Consider the following 26,598-nt stretch of genomic DNA (forward strand, 5'->3'; position numbering starts at 1 on the left):
AGTCAATAGCAAGAATTATCATCTCTGTTTCATTTTGCATCATTACGATTTTGATGTGATGACATTTATTCAGTTAACATGCACTTACTATCTCTATTCAGTGCTAAACACAGGCACAGGGGATACAAAGCTAAATGAGAAATTGCCCTTAGGGCGAGAGAAAGGAGATAGACAGAAAACAGCCATAATAAATTAGACAGGTGCATGCTATATTTTGTATAGCATATAAGAGTGATTGGTAAAGAAAGCGTGTGGTAGAGAAAAGATGGTCAGAGGGGGAGAAATGTGAGGGCACTCTTGAATGAGGAGGATAGTTTCTTGTGTGGATGAGGGGGTTGGTCCTGCAGGAATAAGATAAAGACTAGCATGCAAAGCTATGAGAATGTGAGCAGGCTGGCTGTTTTTAGAGCAGATCTGTGAATGGGGAACGAGCCTAGAGAAAAGGAGGGCCATACTAGGCTATGCTAGGGCCATACTAGGAAGGGCTCTGTACCATGATAAATTTAGACTTTATACTGCAGGGCATATTTTTATATATTAACCAAATACTCCAAAATTAAACTAATTAAAACAGTATAATGCTGGCAGAGAGATAGATAAACTGATGAAACAGAATAAGAAATGGAGAAAGAGAATAGAAAATTTAGATGATGTATACGTGGACGTTTAATACACAAAAAAGATAGCATTTCCAACGAGGGAGTAACAGATGGATTTTTCAACACGTGGTGTTTGGACAACTGACTAGCCATTTGAAAATAAAATTTAATTTCTATATGCCACACAGCACATTAAAAAAACAATTCTCAGACGGATTAATGACTTAAATGTCAAACATACCAGAAGAAAATGTTTATAATCTTGGGGCTAAAATATCCTTTTTTCTAATGTGACAATAGGGTCAGATATCACAAAGAACAAGATAGATATAATCACAAAACCACAATCTTCAAAAATCGCAAAGTTCTGAAAGGTGTAAGACATTGTAGCTCTAAGACAAATGACAAGCTGGGGAAAATATTTGCAATCTATGTCATTGTTAAAGAATTAGTACCTATAATATATACGGAGCTCCTACCAATCAATAAAAACTCTAACTTAAGAGAAATGGACAAGAATATAAATAAGCAATTCATAAAAGAAATGACATTTAATGGTATAAAAGCATGCTCAATCCCAGTTATAATCAAAAGAATGCTTATAGACAATTTATTTTTCACCTATTAGATTTTTTTAAAGTTTACTTATTTCTTTTGTGAGAGAGAGAGAGGAAGCAGGAGAGGGGCAAAGAGAGAGAGAGAGAGAGAGAGAGAGAGATATTGAGAGAGAGAGAGAAGCTCAAGCAGGCTCCACACTGTCAATGCAGAGTCCAACATGGGGCTTGAACCCTCAAACTGTGAGATCATGACCTGAGATGAAATCAAGAGTCAGACGCTAAACCGACTGAGCCACCCAGGCATCTATGTAAAAAAAATACTCTTTATCTGATCGTCTAGTAGACAGAATAACAAATGTGACACATCAACTTTTGACACAGTTCTGTTTTGATTGAATATTCATAAGCTGCAATGCAAATAAGGAACACATTTGGGCACTATATTCAAGAATCAAAATAAAGAACTATTACATTTAGATAGGTGCTGTTATGAGAACTTGAAAAAAATCTTAATGGCACAAAATAGAAATTGTCTTCTAGTCAGCAAATTGAATATTAATATCATTTTTGTGGTAGTTCTTATGGTATACATATTTAGTTTTCAATTGTATTATCAGGAAAAACTAAAAAAAATGTGGGAAGGCACCCTTTTAAGTATTTTCCCCTAATAACACTAGGAAAATGAAACATTAAAAATGAAAAAAACATGTAGTAATATGTTAAATGTCTATATCAACATAAAGTCCATACATGAAGAACTGTACTTACCCTTCTATTCGGAAAATTGTTCGAAAACTGTCTCCCAAGCTTTTATAACTGTTTGGATCAGTTGCACATCTCTGAATCTGGAACCTAGAAACAAAATCAAACAAAAAATCGAAGTTAAGGAATTGCCAAATGACTTCCCTCATTTTTCAAAGTCTTAGGAAACTCAGCCTTTTCAGGTTAATCTAAAATATTCTGGTTTTTGCTATCGATTTTATTGATTTATTTGCCTCATATAATCCATACCTTATTTTTGTAGCCTTTAAAATTCTATTTCTCTGTATTTTAATAGAAACTATAGAGTTTTTTTTCATCTGTTTCTTAGCCAGGCAGATGCACCCTGAGGCATTTATGCCTTTTTCTTTTGTGAAAAGCATACACAGATGTCATAGATTGTTTAATGTATAATTCAGAAATCTGAAGGTGCATATGAAATAAATAAGTAGCTGTATTTCTTATCTTAATTAGTACCCCCTTGATGGTAATTTAATAAAAAGTTTAAACACAGAGCCGCTAATATGGCCTAACTTGGATCCTGATTGTGAATTTGAAATTCATTCTGGCAGACAGGAACCTGTGCTTAGGGGAAGAGAATGAATTTGTATTGTGATACAGTTTACAATCACTAATTCTACTTCATGATGGAGCAGAGTTAGTCTTTACTTTCAGGCTACCTGAACCCTTCATATATGGTCTGTATATAGTTGGTGCTCGATAAAAATGTATTCCATTTTAGAAAGCTAAATTCTGTTTTTTTCTTCTTTTCGGTTATGATCATGCATCTCAGGACTCTAACCTTCAACCTGTGGAAGTTTCCCAGTGTCAGGGTCTTAACTTATTTATTTTGTATGCTACTCTGGGGTTTGTTTTTAAAGAGATTTATGACAAGTACTCTCATTTCTCTATACACCAGTTCTCCATTTTTGAGTTTCTTTAGTCTGCTCTCACCTGGTGTTTACCTTCCTTGTCCCAATTCTTAGTTAAGGCCTTTCTGCTCTTCCTTCCATAATTTTATCAAAAAATTTTAAAAGAACTTTTCAAAAACACATCTTATATTGTCTACTTTGAGATACTTTTTTGAGATTGTTGGATTTATGATCCTACCTCTAAGAATAATGTATTTTATGGCTCTAGGCCACAGGGAATTAGGCTGAAAACGGATACATATATCACAGAAAAGAGTGAATATTTCACTTTGATTGAAACAGCTGGGCATAGGAAAGGAATGAATCTATTATAAGACTGGAAAGTGAGGCTAGATTACATTTGATTTGGAGAGCGGAGAGTTGCTGAATATAATCATGCGGGAGGGTAGCCATTCTGAGATGGAGGAAGTTGAGTAGTCCAGTAGAGTTCTCCCAGCAGACCACATACAAATACCTACAGAAATATTTACTGCCTGATTGGGTGGATTGGAATGGCAGTATGGAGGGCAGAACAACCATGAAGGCAATAGGATAATCTAGGTGAAGATAATAATGCCAGAATATGAATGGAGGCAACAGAAATGTGAAGAAAGGGGTAAGCTTGTTGAGTAATCCTTTTTCTCTTTAAATAAATGTGTATGTGTGTGTGTGTTTTATGATACATTCAACATGACTCCTTCTTGATCCTCTTCAACCCATAAAGCAATATTCTACTATTGCCAAAATTCAACAATGTCCTTAATATTCATGATGGTTTTGTTTGTCAAATTTACACCTCTATTAACGTGATCATTTTTAGAAGGTTAAATTTTTTAATTCTTAATTAAAAAAATTTTTTTTTTGAGAGAGAGAGAATGTGTGTGTGAGCAAGGGAGAGAATCTTAAGCAGGTTTCATGCGATCCCATGACCTTGGGATCACGACCTGAGCTAAAATCAAGAGTCGGACGCTCAACTGACTGAGCCATCCAGGCACCCCAAGAAGGTTCGTTTTTAGACAAGAATTATATCTATAAAATTTGAATTGTATTGAGCTCGTCAGAAGCTCATGGATCAATACAGCCAACTCATTTAAACTATTCTGGGTCTAGAGGTACATTTGGTGTGTGCATAACCACTGACCCAGAATGTTCAGTAAGTGGTTCTGTCTATAATCAAGAACATGATTTGATGGTCACGTAGGTGGACCATGTTTGATATTTCTGGACTACTGCACATAGATGAGATAACTTGGTACTCTGGATACAAATGAATTAAACCTAAACACAAAATAGTACAATAAGAAAAATATATGTACACTTACACAACAAATAACTTTGCATAAAATTTGTTTATACTACAAATACAAATAACATAGAGAGTGATTTCCAAAACACGATGCTGATACTAGTGTGAAAAAGAATCTCCATCTCTCCATTTGCATATTTGTAACCTATATTCATGGCTGAGTATGAAACATTTTCTTATGTCCTAGTTGGGAAAGCCACTTTTCTTCTCTAACTGTTCTTTAAAGAAAATAATTTAGAATAGTTTTATATATTATAATAGTATTACATGTTCATAGATTTTCTCATACTACTTGTAATAATTTTCATTAAATTCATTTACCTCTATGAAATTCCCTTCTAGATGCTTTCCCCCCCAAATTACCAAGTATTTTTTAAAATAATTGTCATATGAAATAAGATCTACAAATTTTATAAAAACTCAGGGCATTATCCTCACTGTAAAGGGCATAATAAATAAATGAAGGAGAAAAATGACTTATAAGATAAAGAAAAATATCCATAATGGCAAATAGCATCTGCACCAAACTGCCCAGGTGTTCATCAGAGGGAGAAAGTACAGCTTTCTGCAGAGGGCAGGAAGGATTTCAGGAAGGAGAAGGGATTTGAGCTGGTCCTATAGGATTCAGAGGCAAAAAGAGTAAGCATGAGAAAGCATTCCAGGTGGGGAAATGAAACAAAGGCCAGTGAGGGAAAGTTGTCCTTTTAAGAGAAGTGAAGGAAGAGATCCCCCACCATGGCAACCTTCCACGTTTCCTTCAGGACAGGTGGTACAGGACTCTGCTGGGGCATTCAGTTGCTCAGGGTGGGTGGTGACCTGAGTGTGTTGGGGGAGGAAATTTATGAGATAAAGTCAAAGCCTAATATAGACCATTTGACCTCTTCCTGCTCCTCAGCTGAGTACTTCAGTTAACTCTGCATGGCCATCTCACAGTTATGTGACCCCAGTTCTAGAAGGGACTATAAATGAGTCAGCAGAGGGACCAAAGCAAGTGCATACTAATGACCTTAGCCCCTCTTTCACTGCTGGAGTTAGAGACATTAGCTTTGTCTACAATGTCTGTGTGCTTGGGTAACATCGAAGAAGATCTTCTGTCAGCTTATACCAAGATGAATCCAGAGTGCTGCTATTTCATAATCAACTAGTTATCTAACTTTGCTCTTGGAAATCTAGGCACTTTACTTGCTAGCTGTAACTTCTTCATTTTCATAGAATCTGAATAGATAATATTTCTTCATAGATAATATTTCTAATCTGCCATTCATGCAGTTAATTAGAGTTTTTGAACACTTCGCATGTATTAGTATTCCACTATTTGGGGCATTATACAGAAATAAGACACAATCCTTCCCTTTAGAAGCTTATACTTAGGTGAAGGAGCTGTGAAAACATATGATTACAATATGCAAGTACTAACAGTATTTTGGGATATCCAATGTCAGCAAAGGAGTTTTACTGGCATTGAATAAATACTACTACTCTTTTTGGAGGTGATCTCCTGTCTAGCTACAGTCTAGGTGGACTGTAGCTGACAGAAAATAGCACTATGTAGAGACATTGGAGAGAAGAGGGAAAATGGGAAGGCTATCTTTGGGCTAAATATCTGTGATTAAATTTTCCCCACCCACTTTAGAACAGGCAACAAGAACAGTTAGTGGAATCTGTAAGGAGTGTTCCACTTAGAAGCTGACTGATGAGTGACGCTGTGTTAATTACAAACAGGAGTGGTGACATCAAAGTAACATTACACGAGAAGGGTCTACAAGGAGTGTTGTAAGGCAGTGCAAAAGGATGAGCAGGTATGGTAAATACTAATTCCTCAGTAAAGCCACCGCCATTCTTTACTATGCTAAAGGAGCTGGAGTCCCATTAAACAGGCAAGCACAAGTGTCTCTTTTGCTGCACATCTCAAATATGGCGTGTCTACACTTTGCAGAGAAAGTGCATGCAGTATTTAGTTCTACTACACATGACTTATTCGGATCACAGAGTTATCAGTTCTTCTAAGGAATCTGTTTCAAGTTGATACAATTATAGTGCATTTTGGTCAATCATGTAAAACAGCAACTTCCTTCTTCCCCTTTACTGTGTTTCAGCAACTTAAAAGGTTGCTCTCTTGGATTGAAACTTTACGTCAGCATTATTCCAAACTGCATTCTGTTCTAACAAATTCTCTCTATGCCCGGGGAGACAATTTTCCAGTTACATAATACAACTCTGTAAAATTACAAAGGCCAAGCCACACTACCCTTGATTGTATTTAGAAGAAAAGGTTGGACCTTTCCATTGTCCTAATAAAAGCAGCCTGGACACATCTGGAATCTCCATCTGAGAAACTTCTCTTATTAGAATGAAAACTTGCTGCCAAACTGGCAAATTGGACAGTGGAGGAACACTTGAGAAGTATTCAGTGCCTAACATCCAGTCAGGATGAAACACACAGAAAGGCATGTGGCGCAAACCCTACGTATGCCTCATTGTCCAGGAGCCAGCAATCCTATCTGCTGTGGTGCCAGGGAGCACAGTACTTCATAGTCCTACAAATGGAGGGAACAGCCCTGTCATCGACCATGCCATAAACATGAAGTGGGTTTCTGTGGTAACCACCAGCTCAAGGAAGGGCGGCTCAACATTCGAAAACAAATGTACAACATATTTTTAAAAGCTGGAGAATGTTCTCACTCACTAAAATATTTATTTTTCTCTAAACTGGAGAACCATTACTGCAGGATTTCCCACTGGCTTAGTTGTGTGCTTAGCCAGTGATACCAAATTTCAAACTAGCCTGTTGTTGATTCTTAGCACAGTGAGAAATGCCAGTTCAGGCACTCGGCTTGTCTGAGCTCTTCTTAACTTGTGGCCATAAAAAAGATATGTCTGTGAGAAATAAAATGGCTTTGCTCCCTTAAAGGCTGTAGGATCAGATTGTTTGAAAATCTCAAAATCTCAAATCTATGCAGTGCCTTCATCTGCGAATTAATTTTCTATCTATCATCTTAAAAAAATACTGATGCCTGATGGTATCTATACTGGGGTGTGGAGGCTTCAGGACACACACATACAGACACACGTATATGTATATATATGTACGTGTATATATAATTTAGAGTGCATTTATATGAAGGCTGGAAGTTGAGTTGCAAAGAGTCAGACTGGGGCAGATGATGACATTTGTCCTGAAGCTATATTTGCATAGCATACACTCTGCTTTTTAGTTCGATCTTGCGATTATTTGTAGTGCTTTAGGATAGGGAGCTGATGGAGATCTGGGAGGGGGTGGAAGCCATTCCAAGCCATCCCTTTGGTACTGCTATTAATCCCAAGCAAAGCTGTCAGAAGGTGAAGTTTAGCTCTTGCATCATCTCCAGGTGATTTTGCAGTTCAATAGAATTCTTGTGCTCTCTCCTACCTTCCTCCCTTCAACTCCACTCTCAGAAAAGCATTCACACCATTTATCCTTAGTGTAGCTTTGAATGTGAGATGTTGTCTCTCAGATCTTGTCCCTTTAAAAAGATTTCAGCTATCCAAGAGGAGGTAGAAAGGTTTGTCTTGTTCCCAGTGGGGATGCAGGGTACCTGCGCCACCAAAGATAGCCCAGGGTGGCACATTTTTCCTGAGTGGAATTAATTGTGTGTATGCTACCATTATGCTGTAGGTTACGTAAAAATGACAACTTAGTGTCAAAAGTGAGGACCTTTGGGGAACTGAGCCACAGACCGGGAGCTACCAGTTACAATTTATTGAGTGTAGCCACCAATAAGCAGTGAAAACTAGTGAGGTTTGTAGTTTAATCCTTCTTTGCCTTTCTCCTCAGCAGTATAATGGGGAGAGCAGACATTAGAGGACTCTTTGATTTTGAAGGGACAGTGACACACAGAGTTATACCTGAGTTTGTTAGCCATAAGAAAGAAGACACATTTCATTTTGTGTAAAGCCCCAATTCCATATTTTATAGAGGTGGGAGACTGCTAATAAAAATTGTACACTGATAATAAGTGGTGATGAATCTAAAGAAACTCGCTGCCAAGATCTTTGCAAATGTGCTATGAACAAAGATTATTAGTAATTACCAAAATGTTACACATGCTTCTTAATAAACACTTAAGAAACCCACTAATGAACCAGAGATTAAAAGACTAAAGGTTTGCAATTACAGAACACATTAAGAGGATAACTGTAGGAAGATTAAATAAAGATTTTAATTCACTGTAATTAGCCTATCTTACAGAAATAAGATGTTTCTCCTATGAAGTATGTTTGCTTTCTCACTGGTTGGTTGAACATGGCCAAAGTCACACCGAACATGCAAAGACATGTCTGAGGCTTTGAAGTATACGTGTACACACCTACCTTACAAACCTTGGGAAAAGGGCCCCAGGAAGCACATCTTTAGAAAAACTGCCACCATGTATATTTGTTTCCTGTACTCTGAAAAATCACCTTCCACTGAGGCTGCCCCAAGAAAAGAAATACCCAGTTTCCACAGAAGACTAAGCACTGAACTGGAGGGGAATGGGGTCTCTGCATTTGTCATCCCTGCAGAAAGACCACATCAGATGGTGGGGAGATGAGGCTACTGATTTGAGAGACGATTCCATCAGTTTTCTTTAACAAGTGCTGGGGAGAAAAGTTTCCTTTGAACATTTCTCGAAAAAATGTTAGCTATGGGTATTCTGTTTTACTTTAGATTAAATATAACAATAATCCTCATAGCACTGTCTTGGCAATGATGAGCTCAAGAGTCCTTTAATCAGGTCGGAAGGGTGTGGTTTACAGTTCCAAACACAGATTTCTGCCTCAACATTTCCTGAGATCCCCATCTGCATGAGAGACACAGAGATGAATAAACCACAGATCCTGTCCTCTAGAACAGAACAAACAAGTGGAGGGAGGGCAAGATGTTAGTAGTTAGTTATAAAATAAGGCAGACTACAAGTGTTAAAGATTCTGGGAACTAAGTTCGCCTGCAATTTAAAGCACTGCCTTTGCTTGCTGGGTTCACAACCTAGGCCTGGCATCAATTAGCACCCTAAAATAATGCTAACAAATCCACAAGGGTCATGGGTTTGGCTCTGTCTGAGCAGTGACCACCGACCGAAGTTCAAAAGCTGTACCCTTACATATTTGGCTGCTTATCAAATTATTCTAAAAATTCAGGGAAAAGAAAGATATTTTTCCTGAATGTTGCACAGTCATTGCTCTGAGAAAGTCTCCTTAGAAAAGAAATAAAGACAAATGCCTGGTAAAAATTAAGATGTCCTTTGCCTGTTTAAAGTCTGAATGTCTTTAGTAGGTGTAGGTGGGCGGGGCTATGCTTTGGCTTAGTGTTTATGATACTGTAAAGGACACCAATAAATTTCTCTATGTTATTATAAAACAGTTTATAATTTGAAGAAATATGTAACCTGGAGTGCTCAGTCAGGCCTCGATAATTACTACAGATAAGGTAACACATCTTGGCAAGGCCACAAAAGCAAGAGAAATCTTCTGTGCCATGTAATTTTGAACATGCTTTTGAACAGAGCCTCAAAAATATTATCTCTCTGAAATATCAGATCAACCCAGATAGCCTGATTATACTTTAAGTAATTTCCTGTGATCCTAGACACATCTAATTGCAGTCTCCTTTCACAAGCCAGGGAGATTTAAAGTCTGATGTTCTGTGACTGTACATTTTTCAATTCACACTTGAATCACACACTTAAATATCCTATAAAGGTTTCATCATTTTGCCAACCACAAGTTTTGTTACAGTAAACATGTACCTATGTGTCCCTGATTAGTGTGATGAAATAGATCTAGTTTTATGCATCTTACACAATTGTAAGACATATGGTCTTCCTAGCATTTAGAATCCGTGCAAAATTTGACATTGTAAAATGGAATCATGATAAGACAGTTGATTCTACCATCTGGCACATGTTCTTCCAGTTGTTTATATTACTTATGGGATAATAACTAAGAACACTGACAATATAATTCTGAAATTTATTTTCATGACAATATGCTGGTTAACAAGTCAGAGACAAATGATCATTAGAGATTACAGCTTAACTCTAATAATGTAAAACCACAAGCAATAAAACAGGCTAATTGACCTAGCTGTATAATTAAAATGCTCCAAGCATAAACTGGTCTTAATTAAACAAATGCCTGACTAGCATGACTTTCAGTATTTTGCTTTGTAAAATACATGTCATATTATAAAATTATGCTTATAACATCATAATATAGTGCTGTCACTCTTTGAAGATACATATGTGTGTGTATGCATATATTCAATTAAACTTCACATTTAGTGTCAACAAATGACCAGATGCACCTACCTACATTTTCCCAAGTGCACTGATGTAGTTTGGCCATTACAGTGGTTAATTAGCATGAAATCAAATCACACTTGGGAAGTGAGGGAAGGATGGATCACAGGTTGGAAAATAACCCATTAACAAGGTAATGAGAGTAGAGAGGGATACATCAGCTTCAGCAATCAAATACTAAAATTACCAGTCTTGATAAGTATCATTGTTTTTCCATATTCCTCAAATAATTATAGTTTGAAAAAATTAGATTCCTCCCTCCAAAAAAAGTTAGCTATGTTCTTTCTTTCACCAAGCCTCCCCACCTACCTCCTTGGGTAGACAGGTTTTCCTAATGTCCATCAAATAGCACCTACTGCCTGGTGACAGAGAACCACATGACGTCATTCTCACCTGTTGAACCTCAGCTCATTGCTTACGATGAGATGGAAGTTCTTGGTGTCTAGCCACGGTAAAAGATTTCCAGGACAGAGAATTCAAAAGCAGTCAAATCTACCAGAACCTACTTGTCCTGGGAACTGAGCCACTTCACATAAACTTAATTATGCACTAGAGACCATAAGCCAGGGTCCCAGGGAGGGAGAATGTCAGAGAATATAAAGTCCCTAGAGACCTAATATGCCATTCCATTTTATTTTAACTGATCAAATGTGCCTATTTTATGGTTTATTTAGCACTGATAAGGAAGGATGTCTTTCAATAATGTCAAAGAAAGAACAATTAGGAGAGTGGGTGGTTTCTTTGTATTCATAAGCATAAATGCTTATGCTAGAAAGAAATTTGGGGAATGGAGATAATAAACTTGGCTAGTAAAGAAGAAAACATGCTTATGCTTATCATAGTTGAGGAAAATTTCAAGGGAAGTTTTAACTTTATACCAAGATTGACCTCATATGTTACAAAGATTTGGATCAGTTGTTATTGGTTCCAAATGAGGACAGAGTTTTCAAAAGCATTTTATAGGTGGATAGGACCCCAGAATGACAAAAAAAAAAGTGGTAATCATACTGCTTACTTGTAAATCACTTTCAACTTTGAGAGCATTTTTATTACTTTTTTATTTTATTGTTTTTTAAAAATTTTTCTTAATGTTTATTTTTGAGAGACAGATAGAAGAGACACAGCGTGAGTGGGGGAGGGACAGAAAAAGAGAAGGAGACACAGAGTCCGAAGCAGGATCCAGGCTCTGAGCTGTCAGCACAGAGCCTGACATGGGGCTCGAGGCCACGAACGGTGAGATCACGACCTGAGCAGAAGTCGGATGCCTAACTGACTGAGCCACCCAGGCGCCCCGAGAGCATTTTTGTATATGTGATCTCATTTGAGGGTGCTCCTCAGTTTCACGGTTCCTTACATTTGTAGGGTAAAAAAATCACTTGAAAAAGGGTAAAAGAAAAAGTATCAGCTTGGAGGTAGAAAGGCACCAGACTAGAGGGAATAGGTCTCCCTGAAATCTCTCACCGGTTTTGAAAATTTTTGTCTCTAGTTCAGAGAATGCCTGGTAAAATTACTTCCCTAAACTCAAGCTTTTTTCATTTGTTAAAAAGGGAATATTTACTTGCATGCCACCCAACTGACTTTGAGGTTTATCTCTAAAACTATCAAAAACTCAGCGCTGAATGAACTGTTTTAGGGAGAGCCAGAACAGTTTCAGAGATGAACTGATTGTGGTAATGTGATTTGATCCCTCATTGTCAGGAGTATAGACTGTGGGTGGAGAGAGATCTCTCATGGGGGAGGTGGGATAGACATCTTTGTGGAAGAATTCAGATGCAGTCTTATTTGAAGAACAAGACATCATGTGATTCCTTTCAGGTCTCTCATTGTAGACAACTCGATTGATATATTCTGGACCAAAAAAAAAAAAAATCTTTCTATACTTATTTAGCATCTATTCTATGAGTTTTTTTCCCCCAAGTGATTAACAGCTTATTGTCTGCCTGGAGAACACTGTCAAGGTCAATATCAACTAACTCTGTAACTTCTCCTATCTCTCTCCACCTAAGCCCCACCCTCTCTCATCTCTCTCTCTAGCTCTCTCTCTTTTGCTCAACTATATTCCATTGAAAATTCCATTATGACAAGAACCCATGCTCAAGAGAGCCCCAGTGGAAGGGTGTGGTTTCATAATTACCATCAAATAACATGTTAAAAATAATTAAAAATCACTTAGAGCACTGGCAGCAGAAGAGATGCCTAAATTATTCCCACCCAAGAGCAGGCCTAAGTTGGCCACAGAACTTTACAGGAAACGGTGTTTCACCAATTAACCAAATATTTAATAAAAGACAACTAATGTTTTTGGCCAAATTACAGGTGGATAGTTTGGCAGGTAACAAAGCACTTCAAGACAGATCCAGTCATTTAATTTCATATAATGATGATCTTATTCCAACTAGCAGCTTTTACATAAATGTAACTTTGAATTTTAAAACAATTATCTTAAAAAAAAACACCCTAGCTCTCTATGAATTAAGATCCAGATTAATTGGGTATCTTGGCTAATGTAGGTTCCTTAAAATGTTAAAGACTAAACACAAGGCATTCATTTCAAATGAGACCTAAGTGGGAAATCTTCACTGAACACATTAAGAGTTAAACCTTCTTCAAACTTTTGCTAGGGTTATTGCTTCTCAGCCTTTTGGCTAAGATCAAGTGCAAACTTTTTCTAGGGTGAGTTCTGGTTGTGTCCAATAAAACTTTACTCACTTGCATTTGTTATCATGAATTCTAAGTATGAAGATTAAATTTAAACATTGGGGCTTTTAGCTCTTTTCTCCACAAGTAAAACCTTATCATTGAGTATAGAAGAGCAAAAAGTGTTCTGGAACAGTGAAATTTACAACAAGAATTCAAGCCACCTAACGTTTATTGAGCGCCTGCTCTGTACTGGACACTTACATGTTAAGACTGGTTAACTCAGACACTGACCCTGTCACAGAAGTTTGCATTCTAATAGGAGACAAACCTGTAGCATTAAAACATAAAATGGGTAAGTCTTCCCAGATTTGTCATATTCTTGCTTGCATCCTTGAATAGCACTCAGGAAACCTCCCGTAGCATGTTCACAGCGCCTGGTGTCAGAGGGGGCCTTCTGAATGGGAATTATCCTTCTGTGCTGTTACACTGGGATCTGCTCAGGCCTTCCAAGGCTTGAGCAGGCCAGTCCCTACACTAATGACCTCACAGTGCATTTCTGGTTCTTTGTTTTCTCTGTATGGTTTTGTTCTGTCCCTTATTGCTACGCGATGAGCAATCATTGCTTGCACATCACTGTGTCTGCCCCTAAGACGACACTCTTCCTGCTTCCATCTCCTCCACCTCCTTTTCTCTCCTGCATTCCTCCTGTGACCTTTAACTCACCACCTAGGACCAGCAGTGAATGAAGGATGAGATAACCCAGCTTGGTCATGGCTCTTAGTGAGGGCTGCAGGGGTCATACTATGAGTCAAGTTCATGTGCACCAGTGCCTGGCCTTTGTAACATCTATTTTGGCTGTTCAGAGACCATTTTCCGTAAGTGGTTTGTTTCTCAGCTCTGTGCCAGAGTTGAGGTTCTGAGATAAGTGGCCTCTGGCTGAGTTTGAACTTTCCCTGAGAATGGGCTGTCCTGAGAGGAGGGAAGGGGGCACGCAGCCTCCATTTTCCTCTTTCCTAGGCTCAGTGGTCAGGCCCAGTGGAGCAGCTCAGGCAGGTACAGTCTGTCCCACTCATGGGAAGACAGCCTTGCTGCCATGTGCTCCTATCCCTTCAGGATCCTTCTACTCTGTGCATTTAATAGAGAGTCCTGTCACTCCTGGAAGCTGAACAAGAACTAATTTATAACCGATGACAAGGAAGATGAGGATGACACAAAGCACAGCTGATGCCAGCCACAATTATTCCTTCTTCGTTCTGTTCCCTTATTTGTTTTGTGGTTTCTGTTTGTTTCTTCCCCCCAGAATGCCCTTTTTTATTTGTTGGTACATTTTCCACTTTTGCATTATGAACTATGTGGTGTCTGTTATTTAGATTCTCATAAATGCATGTTTAGTTTGAAAATTTGAGGAAAATATCCCTTTAAAAAAACCTATATTTTTCAGAATTCTGACCAAATCACTGTGGTTTTCTGTTGGCTCTGATGGTACTGTACTATACCTTTTGGGGGAGAGAAGAGAAAGGACTATAGAAAGGAAAAGAAAGGGAAAGGGAAAGGGAGAGGGAGAGGGAGAGGGAGAGGGAAAGGGAAAGGGAAAGGGAAAGGGAAAGGGAAAGGGAAAGGGAAAGGGAAGGAAAGGGAAGGGAAGGAAAGGAAAGGAAAGGAAAGGAAAGGAAAGGAAAGGAAAGGAAAGGAAAGAAGCAAGGAAGCAAAGAAGACAGAAAGAAAGAGAAAGCACCACTGCAAAGGGTTCTACTTCCCAGTACAAATACTTTTGGAACTGCTAAGCCTACTCTTACTCATGTGTGTTAGGTCAAATTCTGGCAGAAATCACAAGACAGCTGCAATTCCATACTTTGAAATGTCTATTAAAAAAATCTTGATATAATTTATAGAATAGTTGGCAGGTATTCCTGCTTTTTTTTTTCATTCCCTTGAATGTAGACAACTTTTGGAATAAAGGAAGGGGAGAAATGAGTATTTTCAATGGTGAAGTCAGTATATTCACAACTTTAAATGTGTGATGCCAAGAGAACTTTTTGCAAAATGAAGACTGGTTCAAGCGTGTACATATTTTTAGTAATATTACTTGTGTCAGATTCAGTTTCGGCTAACTATCAAGAGAATTACAAAGCTGTACAATGTCTGAACGTTTGTATGACTGAAGACAAAAATTTCCCACAGGTAAACAAATACACAAGTGAAGACATTACACTTTTAGATAGAAGTAAGATAAAGACAATTTTCTTAAAAATCTCAAGTTTAAACATTCTAGAAATTTAAAGGTATAAACAGATGACTTTCTTATGTTGCAATAACTATCCTAAATGAACATGGCTTCGCCAAGGGCTTTGGTTGCTAGGGGCTGCCATGTCTCAAGGTAACTCACACGAGGGAGGAAGTGGTTATTACAGAGACCATGTGTGACAAGGAAGTATAATGAGGTCTCCTGGGAACTGGGACTGGAACAGGGGAATCCATCAGGGACTGTGGCAGAAGCGATAAGCAGTACACTAAAATCTCCTGCTCCTTTTTTCATTGTGTGAAGTTGATTTGGAGAAATGCCTACACAGTCAGATAGTAAGTACATCCCCAGCCCCCAGTACATCCAGGTGTAGATCATGTGACTAGTTCTTTTTTAGTGGAATCCAAGTGAAGCGATGTGTCACTTCCAGATTGAGATTTTTAAATAATGAGTGGGGTTTCTTCATTCTCTCTCCTGTTTCACCTGCAATGTACTTTGCAAGATACATCTTATATCAACACTAGTTACACATGACATCAAATCTGCATCACCTGCAAGAAGCAAGCAGAGGACTCCAAAGCTTTAGTGGGCGTATAGTCACAAGATGGAAGGAGACTGTATCCCTGTATCACACACTGAGGAACACCTTCTACCATTTGGTAATACTCACATTGAACTATTGTATCAGTATACTTTATTGGGATAAATACTGACATTTAGGGGTTTATTTGTTATTGTACCTAGATTTGCCTTAACTGAGCCAAGGACCAACACTGTACTATGTCTTTGCCTCTCTCTGTAGACCAGTTCTTTCTGGTTATTCATGCTTCCTGCTCCCCTACAGATGCACTGACTTTGATATAGCTACCCAGCCATAGTGTAATACGACACAAACCTAGTGCCCACCAGTAACTCCTTTCTGCCACTATGCGAGCCAAATACCTTTCATTTGCTCCTCCAAACACACTCCCCATCCTTTTCCACCCTGTTTGTTGACCTGAGAGGTGATCTGAATTGATTACATCAAATAAACCCTATGTTCTCTGCCTTCCAGTTGGATTTGGTCAATGAGAAGCCCTGACAGGTGACAGGAGGAAGGGAGGAAGATGAATTTGGGATAGTTTTTGTCTGGTTCCTTCCTGTGAGGTTTCTTCAGCCTTGTCTCTGTCAACAGAAGTTCACTGCCCCGCTCAAGAAGCCCTCTCTTCACGACTTTCATCTTTCAAATTTGGGTAACCTTTCCCTTCAGGCATGCCTTTGAGCTTAGAGGTAGTGACAGCTTTACCTCCTGCGGCTGGTAGCCTCAGGATCCTGAACTCTTCCATGTAATTTCTTTATACCCTGCCCATACTTTTGTTGTGAATCCATTTATAAACCCTCTTCAAATTGTCCTAATTTGAGAGAACTACCTCTTTCCTGTTGGTTCTCTCACTGCAAAACCATATCCTAGTTAAAATTCTTGAAGGCGTCAGCTGTCTACCACTGGCTGTCTTAGCCATGTCCACGGGACGGAGTTATTGTGCAAGCATGGCCTCAAGCCCACCCCTTTGAGCCTGTAAGTAATGGCAACTTGCGGAGAAAGAGGAAGTTTTCAGGTATCTCAAAACACATCTACAAATAATACATCTTCAAATCTTCTGGTAAAATATCCCCTTTTTTTCCCCACTCCTATTCAACTATATAATTGCCACCATCTGCTATTGTATTCCCCCCCACCCAGTGGATTACCTTAGAACTGAAAGAGCACATTATTGCTTTCTACAGGATTGTGTATTGTGAACAGCGTGTGTTCCTACTATACCATTTAGAATTCGAGTCTTTAGATTTCAAAATGGAAATGTTCATAAAAACAAAATAGGACAAAAAGTAGAAATAATCACAGATTAGTGCTTTTGCCATGTTATTTTTTAGGGGGAGAAACATCTTTGTACCAACCTGGATATGCCGTGGGTATGTCACACAATATTCGCATCCAAAGAACTAATCAATTTTCTCTTTGACTTTTTTTTTTGGGGGGGGTATCATTCACATTCTTTTTATTGTCATTAGTATCCGGCAAAAGATGCTACATAAGCACACAATGTAATCAGAAATTATTATATACCAAACATCTCAACACTTCCACTCAATGTGAAAAGTGCCTTACACAAGCAGTTTTGATAAAGTGCCTAACTTAAAGCATTATAAAGATGTTGTGAATATCCACGTACAGAATCCAAACATTCCATTTTAAGGATTTTTTTTTTCCAAAATTGTATCCTACTATATGAGTAAGTATATTGTAACAGTTTTATCCTTTTTCCCATTTCAGGAAAAGAGGAACTAGAAAGTACTCTCATTCCTCTCCTGGGAGAAGACAAAATGGAAGAAAATATATTCTTTCACTCTTCTTAAAGTTGAATGTTTTTAAATTTTTTTTTCAACGTTTTTTATTTATTTTTGGGACAGAGAGAGACAGAGCATGAACGGGGGAGGGGCAGAGAGAGGGAGACACAGAATCGGAAACAGGCTCCAGGCTCCGAGCCATCAGCCCAGAGCCTGAGGCGGGGCTCGAACTCACGGACCGCGAGATCGTGACCTGGCTGAAGTCGGACGCTTAACCGACTGCACCACCCAGGCGCCCCATAAAGTTGAATGTTTTATATAAACTGAAAGAAGGTTAATATTGTAGGATAGTTATTTTTCCAACTTAATATATTGCTAAGGAATGTTATTACCATGCCCTATACCATAGGAAACCCACACTATCTACTCTTCAATATCCCTCATCATCAATTTCATGATTGGGATATATGCAGAAGCTTAGATTAAGTAGGACTTCGTGATGGGATTCAAAATGGGAGATGGCTATCTGTTTTCTAAAGTCATAGATTGATCATACAGTCACAGCACCCCCACCCCCCAAACCTTCCAGCACACACACATGCATAACTAAAATAAGGGGAAAAAGTGCACTTAGAAATCAGTTCAGCACAAAAGCATTTTATTTATGCTGGTTTCTAGTGGACATATCAAAGTAGATTATCTTTATTTTATCATGTTTCTTCTAAATAGGAACTACCTACAAAATGGCCATTAAAATTACACTATAGTTTGAGTAAATTCCACAAAGGCTTAAATTTGCACTGTCCAAAATGGAAATCACTAGTCACATGTGGCTAGGGAGCAGTTGAAATATGCTTAGTGCAACTAAGGAAATGAATTTATTTTATTTTAATTAATTTAGATTTAAATTTAGAGCTAAAGAAATGTAAAACATTGTTCCATTAAATATAACTTCATTGTTTTTCTAGGACTACACTTTATCTGTTGCATCCCAGAAGATGTATTATAGCAAGCATGTCCTTTTTCTTTCTAATATGTGGGTAAGAGCAAATTTCAAATTATGTTTATGTCTTCCATTCTATTTTTTAATTTTTTTAATGTTTTATTTATTTTTGAGAGAGAGACTAGTGGGGAAGGGGCAGAGAGAGAGGGAGACACAGAATCTGAAGCAGGCTCCAGGCTCTGTGAGCTGTCAGCATAGAGCCCGATGTGGGGCTTGAACTCATGAACCGCGAGATCATGACTTGAGCTGAAGTCAGATGCTTAACTGACTGAGCCACCCAGGTGTCCCACTTCCATTATATTTTGATCGGAAAGTTCAGGCTTAAAAGCTAAGATCTAAAGCTAATACAATATTTTTTTTTGGCATACAGTTTCATTTTGATATATGTAGCATTTGTGGGGAAACATCTCTAGTACACAGAGTAGGTACAAGAGTTAGAAAACTATCCTGAATTTCAAATTCAGTTCCCCTCTTATAAGCTTGGTATCACTTATTGTATAGTCTCTCATTATTTCAATTGTTTATGTAAGTTTAAAATAAAATAAATTTCATCACAAGATAACCTTATTATGCCAGTTTTGAATTGATCAAAGGTGAAAATATCTCTTTGGTGTCCCTTGAACAATCTTTCATAAGATGCATCAGCTTAGAATGAAGCCACAGAGCCTGTAAGGCTGACAAAAATGTTTTCTGAGAAATCCAAAATGGAATCTACTGGATTAAATTCCAAACCAAATTAGGAACATTGAAAAGACTCTTAAATACACAATGTTCTTTTCCTTCAAGCTATTTGAGTTGCAGCTGAAAAAATCAGTGTGATCTTTTCCAAGTATAAAATTTGAGAAAGATCAATACACAGATAGGCTGAAGTCATTTCCATGCCTGTGTCTTTGCTAGTTTGATAAAACTAGCAATTACATAGAATCAACCAAACATAAGGGATTGTCAACATAGTCTTTATTTTTAAGTTTATTTATTTATTTTTTAAAAAGAGAGAGTGAGCACAAGTGGGAGAAGGGGCAGGGAGAGAGGGAGAGAGAATCCCAAGCAGGCTCAGCACTGTCAGCATAGAGCCTGATGTGGGGCTCAGACCCACGAACCGTGAGATCAAGACCGGAGCCGAAATCAAGAGTTGGATGTTGAACCGACTGAGCCACTCAGGCGCTCCATTATAGTCTTAAAAAAAAAATCTAATCTCTTACTGGAAAACAGAAACAGCCAGTTTCTCAGGACAGTGTTGTAGAGAGGTTGGAGTGTTTATAGAGAGATAGTGACCTGAAAATCACCAGAGTGTAATGAAAATTAAAAAGTGCTTTTTTCTTCCAAATCAACTTAATGACTCTATAAAATAATACACATATCTTCATTACAATGAGTCATAACAATGATTTGAGATCTTCTAACTTACATGGTATGTCCTTTTGTTTTTCCTTAGACAGGACAAAAGACAAAAACTGGAAAGTTTGGGTCATATGGATCATGGCAGCACTGCTATGTCTGGAATTTTCTTATAAATACCCTATTGCTTTGAGCTTCACAGCCCTGGCTAAAACAGCAGGGACAATCTCATTTGCACTTTTATAGTTGTAGAGGGATTTTCAAGAGTTAAAACAATTTTCTATAATATTCTGTATTAATTAATCTAAAGTGTGATCATTGCACCTTTTCACACTTTTCTGTGAGCTGACAATTGGGAAGTAATTAAAACAAACAAAATTATAAACAATGACAACAGGAAGGCATTCTTGGGTACTCAAAAGAATCTACTTTGCAACAATTTTTTACTGCCTGTTTGGAGCTTTATGCCTTTTTAAGATTATTTTTGTAAACACTATAAATGTTTCTACCCTCGTGAAAATCATCACTTCAAAGGAATGTCTTGTGGTACTGTACAGTAACTAAATAAATCTCAGAAAACAGAGTGGATGGGACCCTTTTTTGTGCTATTAAACAGAGAACACTTTATCAGAATCTACTTTGACTTTATTAACATAAATGTTCATTGTTTACCAGAGTTTGAATAATTTCACTTTGCTTAAAATGAGGGAAATACTAGTATTTCACTAAAATGTAAAACTTCCAGATAAGACCATTAAAGTTAACTTTCAAGTCATCTAAAAATCCTACAGCAAACTATCCCAGGCAGGCATAAGGATACTAAAAAATATGACATACAAGGAAGTTTAAAAATCAGAGTCAACGAGAAGGGAATTCAAAGTAAATATACAGTACTATTAAAATAAATTTTATACACACACACAGAGAAAATAAATAAACGCTTAAAGGAGATAGGATATACAAATTGGGTTGATGGATTGGAGAATAGATGCAGTTAAATGGAGAAAACTTATTTGAAGCAGTTAAACTGTGATGCCAGGAAGGACAGTTCTGGGGCAGTGAACAGAGTATTTTCATGGGTAGATGGGAAGCTAAACCAGCACAGAAAAGAGCCTTGTTAGAGGGTTTTAAAAGGAAATATGTGTACATCAGTAAGGGCTGATAAAACCTTTTCCTAAGGACTAAACATGATTTTCAAAAGCTTAGGAGGGATGTTCTAGAAGTTAGGAAAAAAGATACATATAAAGTCAAAAAGAAGTAAGTAGTTGAACAACAGGCAGACGTGAAAGTAAATTATTCAATAGATGATTTGAATCTACTTAGGAAAGGGCATTGGCTTCCACTGAACTTGGCTTTGTGAAGGGAAAATTGTGCCAGACCAATTTCATTTCCTCCCACAGGAGAGTGACAGGCAATGTCGACTGACAGGAAGCAGTAGTGAAAAAGGATGTTAAATTAGGCCAGGCATGAGAGAACCAAAATCTGGAACACAAATCTGATAAGGGGTTTGGCAAGGTAAGAATACACATAGGTAGAGAAGGCCCTGGGTTCAAATCCTGCCTATGGCAGTGATCCACTGTGTGAATTAGGGACAGGAAATTTAAACCTTTCTGTTTCTTTATCTGGAAAAGTGATACCTACCTTGCCATTTGAAGTGAGGATTAAATAAGACAATGTGTATAAAACTCTTGGTACATATATTTCTCAGTAAATATTGGCTTCCTTCCACCCCTTCTCAATCCTAACCTCTCCTTCCTTCTCTCCCTCTAACTGCCCATACACCTTGGAAAGAAAGATTCATGAAAAGGCTAAGAATAAAGCCCTGACTTGTGAAACAGGAAAAGGGACACAGCCCCACTTCCTTTTACTCTTAAACCCTTGTTAAAGGTTTCCTGACTCTACAAGGAGCCATTTACACCCATTTGGCATTCTCAAAGCGTTTCCCAGTTTTTCCATGTCAAATGTCAAGGAGCTGAAGGAAACAGCTTCCTTGCCAAGTGATATTAAAAAAAAAAAATCTTTATTCATATCATATATATAGAGAGAGAGATCAGGTAAAATGCAGTGCAAACATGAGTACGATCACCAGCAAATGGTAACCCACCAGATCAGGTTTACATCTACAACCTTAAGCTAGGAAATCGGTTATTCTATTCTTATAGATTTGTCCAGTTTTCTCAAGTAAACAAAAATCAGTTTCCTAGCATGCTCTGTAACATCTTGATTACAATTTAACACCTATGCATAAAGAAAGAGTCGGGGATTATACAATCACTTAGAATGTATTATTTCTAGACTGAGCAGACATAAGTCTTTGAGGATTAATTTCATGCTGAGGGTTAAATTTCACTTTCATGATAGGCTAACCATTGCCTGGGGCTGCACAGATAATGAACCTGCCAAGGGATTAGCAAGGAAACACTTGTGTTATTATAAAGCGGGTATACTTCCCTTTCTAACCAAGTTCATCCTACATGACATTAACAAATTACTCCCTCTCTCTGCCCACATTTCAATATAATGTGAGCCAACAAGTGACCCTGAACCAATAGGACACAAGATAAGATCTTCTCAGTGCATGGATGGCTATTAAACTAGTCTGTGGGAGCTAGACCTCCTGCAGGGAAACACAAGGCATTTTATCTCCATAGGGCCCCTGCCTCCCCTGCAGAAACCTTTCTTTGGTCATAAAGCCTCTAAATGGACACAATGCCAAGAGGTAGGAATGCCTTAACAAAAATATTTAGCCTACAGAAAAGGCGCTCTCCAGAAAACACAAATGACACAATTCATTTTTGACAAACTCACAAGGTCCTTCTAAATAAAAGTCTTCTAAATAAGACTTTAGTGGCTTAGCATTTGCTGAAGGATGTGTTCAGAGAGATTTCTGATTTTTTCAGATAAAAATATCCTTTTCTCAAGAGAGCTTTTCTTAAATAACAGGTATGTTCAGAGACATCACATCTGTTGGCCTTTGCTCAAACCTCATTCTCAGAAGATGATCTGAGGGGGCTCTCCTGCTGGCGGCTAGAAAGGAGCCCCACTGAATGACACTTACCATTGTCTGTCTCCCTCCAATTGTGGTCTCCAGGCCATGTTTCTCCTACTTGACTGTGAGCTCCCTGAGAGCAGGGAGTTCATCTTAACTTACCTTTGTGTCCCCTCCAGAGTCTGACCAAATATCATCACAGGGTGAATACTCTGCTACTATTGGCAAATAACCAGCCTCTACATTTGACCATATCCTGATTCCATGGCACGATGCTTGGAGCAAAGAAAATCTAACAGATAAACAGAATATGTGGTTCCTGTTATAGATGAAGTTATAATTTAGGAGCGTTTAGTATAAATTAGAAGTGCTTTTGTGAAAAAGCTGATGTTAATGAATGGACCAATTGTTGCCAAAGTGAGACCAGCTACTTCTGTACCTTGCCAGTAAGCAGCAGCAGAAGAAATGCAGAATGGTTAGGATATCCCTTGGTATTTACTACAACCTAGCTTGGTTCAGACCATGAATATTATGCGAAAGCGCAATTTGGTTTTATGATACAGCAAGGCACCTCTGTTCAAAATATTGTCCTGTGTACATTAGGAAATGTTTCTATAAATTCACATTCTTATTTGCCAGATTCAAGGCTTTAGATTTGGGCCCATAATGCAATTGCATTTCATATATATTCTCAGACTAATAGAATATACGACTCTTAAACACAGATGTGTTGAGTGCTTACATGGAAGCATTATGTAAAGAAGATGGAGGGATCTAGTGTCTGAGCTCTGCTAGACTGAAGTACTGTATGAGCCCCTGTTTGAGAGGCTGTTTCAGTAGAATGGTGGAGGTGGGCATCACAGCACCTGGGCAAAGAAAGAGCAGGTGGCAGAGAAAATGGATGCAGACAGTAACAGTATTCTTCATCAAAAAGCTAGGTAGTTAAGGGGCACCTGGGTGGGTCAGTGAGTTTATCTGATTTCGGCTCAGGTAATGATCTCACGATTCATGGGTTCAAGCCCCGCATCAGGCTCTATGCTGACAGCTCAGAGCCTGGGGCCTGCTTCAGATTCTGTGTCTCCCTCTCTCTCTTCCCCTTCTTCTGCTCACGCTCTCTGTCTCTCTGTCTCTCTCTCTCTTTCAAAAATAAATAAACATTAAAATGCTTTTTAAAAAGCTAGGTAGTTAAGGAGAGGACAATAAACAAGAGGAACTACTAGGAAGGTTTTTTTTTTTTTTTTTTTTTTTTAAATTTTTTTTTTTTTTCAACGTTTATTTATTTTTGGGACAGAGAGAGACAGAGCATGAACGGGGGAGGGACAGAGAGAGAGGGAGACACAGAATCGGAAACAGGCTCCAGGCTCCGAGCCATCAGCCCAGAGCCCGACGCGGGGCTCGAACTCACGGACCGCGAGATCGTGACCTGGCTGAAGTCGGACGCTTAACCGACTGCGCCACCCAGGCGCCCCGGAAGGTTTTTTTTTTAAAGGATGCGGGAGATGAGCATATTTGTAATTAGAAAAATTGGGTTGGAGGAGAAAACCAAGGAAGCAAAGGAAAGAAGGGAGAGAGTGATTTCTAGAGGAGTAGAATCAGGAGGATCTGATGGCAGAAAAGAGACCAGATACTTCCTCTTTAGCAACAGGAATAAAGAAAGGCAAGAGAAACAATGCGGGTTTAAGCCAGAGTAGAAGAGTTGGGAAGAGAATCATGTCAGGGGTCCCTGGTTTCCTCAGAAGAAAAGGGAGGCAAGTTTGCCTGCAGAAAATGATGGGAAGGGGTGTGACAGGAGGCTTGTGCGGCACAAGGGAGCCCACGGGGATTGCTGCGGGGAGTGAAGCAGGGACTCAGGAAGGAATTCATTAGAAGTACTGCCAAGTTGTAGTGGGACACGGAGCCAGGCTTGCGCGTGGCTGAAATGACTGGTGGCGGGCATCCAGACCGAGAGCCAAGCAAAGTTAGGAGAACTAGGAGAAGAAACAAAAGTGGAGGACTAGGAGGAGAAGGAGTTGAAGGGCAGTGGTTCTGAAAGGGATGAGGAACAGGAGCACACACAGGAGAGGGGCATAGTGAAGAAGCAAGAAAAGAGGGAAATTCATATCTGACATCAGGGAGGTGAGTTTAAAGTCAACCACCCTGCATGGGGACAAAGGCTGGGGCTGGTGCAGGAACCATAGGGACAAGAGGTTAAATGGTTGGTCACACTGAGGTTGAAAGGCTGATAATGCCATCAGGTGCAGGCTCTAGAGTGCTGGAGGGTTGTGGGGTCATGTCTGGGCAGTTGGTAAATGGCCAAGGGATGAGAGAGAAAGCTGTGGAGTGGGGGTCAGAAACAGTGGCCAAGGCAGGTAAGGAACATGCCGGTCTCTTGTGTGAAAAGAGAAGAGGAAAAGCAGCAGCCTCCTCTGGAGGCTTGTGAGGAGTATCACAGAAATTCATGCAAAGGGGTAGAAGGAGAAGATGAGGAGATGTGAGATGCAGATGTGGACAGGGCTGGTGAGTACAGGCAAGCAAGTTCAGGGAGACCTTGGGCTGACCTAGTCTGGGGTCAGAGAGGGGCAGCAGTAGACAACCCCGACTTTGCAGTTCCTTGGTTTTCTCGGCTGCAGTGGCCTCTGTCCCCACTACACTCCCATGACTCACCAATATAACTAAAGCTTGACCATGTCACACTGGAAGGCTTTCTGCTACCATGATCTCAAAATGTGACTTGTTGCTGTCTTGTCCCTTTGGTTCTTCTGGTGAATGAGCGCTTCAGTCCTGTGACCCAGTATCCATTGTTATCTCCAGCACCCAGTCTCAGGGCAACAGGGCCTGGGGATGGGCCCCGGGTCTGCATTAGCAATGAGCACTGGGAACCAAGTCATCATCCCAGAGTCAATGCAAGAGATTATAGATTGAGGTGTGCCACAGCTTTCCCCATGGAAGGATGATGTAGGCTGGTGGTTTTATGGTCACGGTCCTTAAACTAAACTAGTAGTTTAGGAATGGAATAGTTTAGAAGTAAGGCAGAGTCAAGAGGTGGACTGTGAAGAAATGGAGATAGCCAAAGGTGGGCAAAGTGCTCTCACTTTGGTGAGATGTGGGCTGCCAGGGCTCTCACTCTGCTTTTTCCTCCTGGGTGAGAACTTGGGTGTGCTGACGTAGAGTTCAGATGGAAAGTCAAGGAGTCTTGATGCTTGTAAAGATTTCTTACCTTCTTCTGGAAGAGTGAAATAAAAGCAAATTATGAAAGAGCTATAGCACAGCATACAGTACCTTCTCAAACACCGGTATTGGTACCTGCACAGCCCTCTTGGGGTCTCTGGGCTCTTCACGAAGCCACAATGGGACATACTGCCTGCACCTACACCTCCTCTGGGTTGCCACCTAGCTTCTACTAAGACCGTGTAGCTTTTGCTAAATAAATCAGGACCGTACTACAGATGTACAGAGCATGAGTGTGTGGTCTCTTCCTGCCAAACTCGAGCCTACTTGAGGTAAAGTAGGTGGGGTACAAAGAAGAGGATGTGATATCATAAGCCTGACACCACAGAAAAATTGTCTAGTCTGCTGAAAATCAATTTTAGGGATAGGAAAAAGTAAACTTCAGGGATGCTGTAAGATGGGAAA

At 39.1% G+C, this 26,598-nt stretch overlaps 1 protein-coding gene across 10 annotated transcripts in view; it reads right to left on the minus strand.

Annotated features, from left to right (window-relative positions):
- Positions 1-26,598, minus strand: part of SLC25A21 (solute carrier family 25 member 21) — a 484,023-nt gene that overhangs the window by 131,855 nt on the left and 325,570 nt on the right. For 9 of the 10 annotated variants that reach the window (XM_058738860.1, XM_058738859.1, XM_058738865.1 and 6 more), the window contains one exon: positions 1,925-2,008. In XM_058738860.1, the coding sequence (XP_058594843.1) occupies positions 1,925-2,008 (84 nt within the window). Of the gene's footprint in view, positions 1-1,924; positions 2,009-3,185; positions 3,284-26,598 lie in introns of those variants that run through there. The other variant, XM_058738868.1, reaches the window with a different exon arrangement.

This window comes from Neofelis nebulosa, chromosome 7 (assembly GCF_028018385.1).
Source record: "Neofelis nebulosa isolate mNeoNeb1 chromosome 7, mNeoNeb1.pri, whole genome shotgun sequence".
In the NCBI taxonomy this organism is placed as follows: domain Eukaryota; kingdom Metazoa; phylum Chordata; class Mammalia; order Carnivora; family Felidae; genus Neofelis; species Neofelis nebulosa.